General features: G+C 46.1%; 1 protein-coding gene across 1 annotated transcript; it reads left to right on the forward strand.

Annotated features, from left to right (window-relative positions):
• The first annotated feature begins 248 nt into the window (after nt 1-248).
• LOC145956363 (uncharacterized) lies at nt 249-2,906 on the forward strand. Its single transcript, XM_083071947.1, has one exon. The coding sequence runs from the start codon at nt 249-251 to the stop codon at nt 2,904-2,906; it is 2,658 nt and encodes an 885-aa protein (XP_082928073.1).
• Nucleotides 2,907-3,314: the final 408 nt, after the last annotated feature.

The following is a 3,314-nucleotide window of genomic DNA, read 5'->3' on the forward strand; positions in this document are numbered from 1 at the left end:
GGCCCATGGGGTCCAGGGCCCATAAATGTCAGTATCTAGCCCATTAATTATCCTATATATCTGTGCTTGTCCTGACTTGAGCGTTGGAGTGCCTTTTGCAGGTACCAACCCCTCTACTCACATCAGATCGGAGCACTCGTCCGGCCTTCAGACTGCGAGAAGATCATTGGTGTATCCTCTTTGCAGGTACATTTGGCGCCCACCGTGGGGCCGAACGAAGGCAATTGGAAGTTTAACTGAGAAGTGTAATGGCGATAACTAGGAGAACAAACACTCAGGACCATCAAAATGAAGAACATGTTGAGGTTGTTGATGAAACAGATCTTTCCGAAACGGTTCGGTTGTTGAAGCAGGAAATGGAGTTGATGAAACAGCAGCGAGAGATAGATGTAAGAGAGCTTTCGGCCTTGAGAGCCGAAAACGAGGTGTTGAAAAGTCAAGACACTTCATGGAAACCTACTCACGTCACTAACACACAAACCCAGGGATCGTATCAATCTCACACGATACACACTTCGGCCCCTCATGCATCAACAGCGGCACCCGAGAAGATCCCTTCGGCTCTACCCACTGTTGCCCGCCCCGCAGACGTGACGACCGTCGGATCGCATCGACACCCTTTTACCCCCTCCATTATGCAGCTCCCTTTAATGGATAACTGGAAGTCTTTGCCTATTGATAAATACGATGGTACGACGGATCCTGATGAACATTTGGATGTTTTTCTGACGCAGGTGACTCTAAGCACGACGGATGATGCTGCTTTGTGTCGGATTTTTCCTACATCCCTCAAAGGCAGAGCTCTTAGTTGGTTCACTCGTCTACCACCCAAATCAATCGATTCGTTCAACACATTGTCATCCCAGTTCACTATCCAATTTGCAACAAGTCGTCCTCATAGTCTTACGTCTCTATCTCTGGTTGGTCTTAAGCAGGACAAAAAGGAGTCTCTTCGAACATTTATGGATCGGTTCAACAAGGCTGCTTTGGAAATTCAGGATCTTAATCCTGCCGTTGCACTGCATCATCTCACAACAGCCTTAAAACCGGGGCCATTTGTCAATAGTATTTGTAAAAAGCCACCTTCGGACATGAATGATCTAAGGAGACAGGCTGATAAGTACATGCAGATGGAAGAGTTGGCGGAGTATCGTAATCAGGCCCGAGCTGAATCGTCGAGCAAGATAGAAAAGCAGGCAGAACAGCCATACAGGGGGCGAGGCAAGGAGATATCTCTTCGGGATCGGCCTAGTCAGGGTCCAAAGTACACTCAATACACTCCACTCAATGCCAGTCGTGCTGCGGTGCTTGAGCAAGCTCTAGTTTCAGAAGTGTTGACAATTTCGAAAAGAGCATCCACTCCACCACGAGCGGATACTAGTAAATCTTGTCGGTATCATCGCAATCGTGGACATTCTACTGATGAATGTGCAGCCCTTAAAGACAAAATTGAAGATTTGATTAAGCAAGGCAAATTGCATAACTTTGTGGATCGGTCAGGGTCGTCTCAAACTCGCTCATATCAACCTAGATATCAGGATCGACGCAGGCAGGACCGTTCCGATAGAGCCCCACGTGAAAGAAGCAGATCGCGTGAAAGAAAAGATACTTCGGCACCATCGCATAGGAGGGTGATTAATACCATTGCAGGAGGGTTTGCTGGTGGAGGCTCAACTTCTTCGGCTCAAAAGAGGCATCTCAGAGCAATTCGGTCGGTCAATACTGTTCATAGACAGTCTTCTCGGAGGTTACCAGCAATAACCTTCACTGATGCTGATTTCAAGGGCATTGATCCAGAGCAAGATGACCCGATGGTTATCAGTGTGGAAATTCATAATTGCATTGTCAAGAAAACATTGATCGATCAAGGCAGTTCGGCGGATATATTATATTGGAATACATTCAAGCAGTTGGGCATTTCTGAAAAAGAATTGCTCCCTTATGATGATCCATTGGTCGATTTTGCAGGAGAAAGGGTAAGTACCAGGGGTTATATTAAACTCTTCACGCGCTTTTGTTTTGATGAGCAGGAAAGCAGAGAAGTTCAAGTGAAGTATATTGTGGTTGATGCTAGCACTTCGTATAATATCCTCCTCGGCAGGCCGTCCTTGAATGCATTAGGGGCTATCGTTTCAACACCACACTTAGCGATGAAGTTTCCATCTAATAAGGGGAAAATCATCACGATTCACGCCGATCAGAAGGCTGCTAGGGAGTGTTACTATGCTAGTTTGCGACTCGCGCCATTGGAAGAGAAAAGGTCGAAATCAAAAAGGGTTCATGTTGTTAACGCCTCAGCACTAGTGGAGGAGCCTGTTTGGGATCTTGATCCGAGAATGAACATCGAGGAGCGGGTGGAGCCAGTTGAATCAAAAGTGCAATTTCAGATCTGTGTACATCCTGTTCAGGTTACATACATAGGCGCCGACATGTCTGAAGAAGATCGTTCCGCCCTGTGTAAGGTTATATTGAAAAATAAAGATCTTTTTGCGTGGACACCTTCTGACATGCCTGGTGTGGACCCTAAGGTTATGTGTCATAAGTTATCAGTTTGTGCTGAAGCAAGACCAATCGCACAACGTAAAAGAAAAATGGGGACAGAAAGGAAGCTTGCAGTTGAAACGGAGATAGCCAAGCTGCTTGACGCCGGGTTCATTCGGGAGGTTCATTATACCACTTGGTTAGCAAATGTAGTGATGGTGAAAAAGCTGAATGGAAAGTGGAGAATGTGTACTGACTATACTAACCTCAACAAAGCATGTCCTAAAGATGCCTACCCACTCCCGAACATAGATCGGTTAGTCGATGGCGCCTCCGGTCATGGAATTTTAACTTTTCTTGATGCTTATTCGGGGTATAACCAAATCCCCATGCATTCCCGAGATGAGGAGAAGACGGCTTCATAACTGACTCGGCCAATTACTGTTATTAGGTAATGCCTTTTGGGTTGAAAAATGCAGGGGCAACGTATCAAAGATTGATGAACAAAGTTTTTCAACACCAAATAGGCAGGAATATGGAGGTGTATGTGGATGATATGGTTGTTAAATCCAGAGACCTTGATCGACATGTAGTGGACTTATCGGAGGTATTCCAACAGTTGCGCAAGTATGACATGAGGCTTAACTCGGAAAAGTGCGTGTTTGGAGTATCAGGGGGAAAATTCCTCGGCTTCATGCTGTCGGCGAGGGGCATTGAAGCTAATCCTGATAAGTGCATGGCAATCATCAACATGGTAAGCCCTCAGAGCCTCAAACAAGTTCAACAGCTGGCAGGTCGACTCACAGCGTTGTCACGATTCCTTCCATGTTTGG

The sequence above is a fragment of the Cajanus cajan genome, chromosome 3, assembly GCF_000230855.2.
Source record: "Cajanus cajan strain Asha chromosome 3, NIPB_CcT2T_4, whole genome shotgun sequence".
NCBI lineage: Eukaryota > Viridiplantae > Streptophyta > Magnoliopsida > Fabales > Fabaceae > Cajanus > Cajanus cajan.

Coding starts and splice junctions, on each gene's coding strand:
- LOC145956363 (XM_083071947.1), top strand. CDS start 249: ATGGCGATAACTAGGAGAACAAACACTCAGGACCATCAAAATGAAGAA.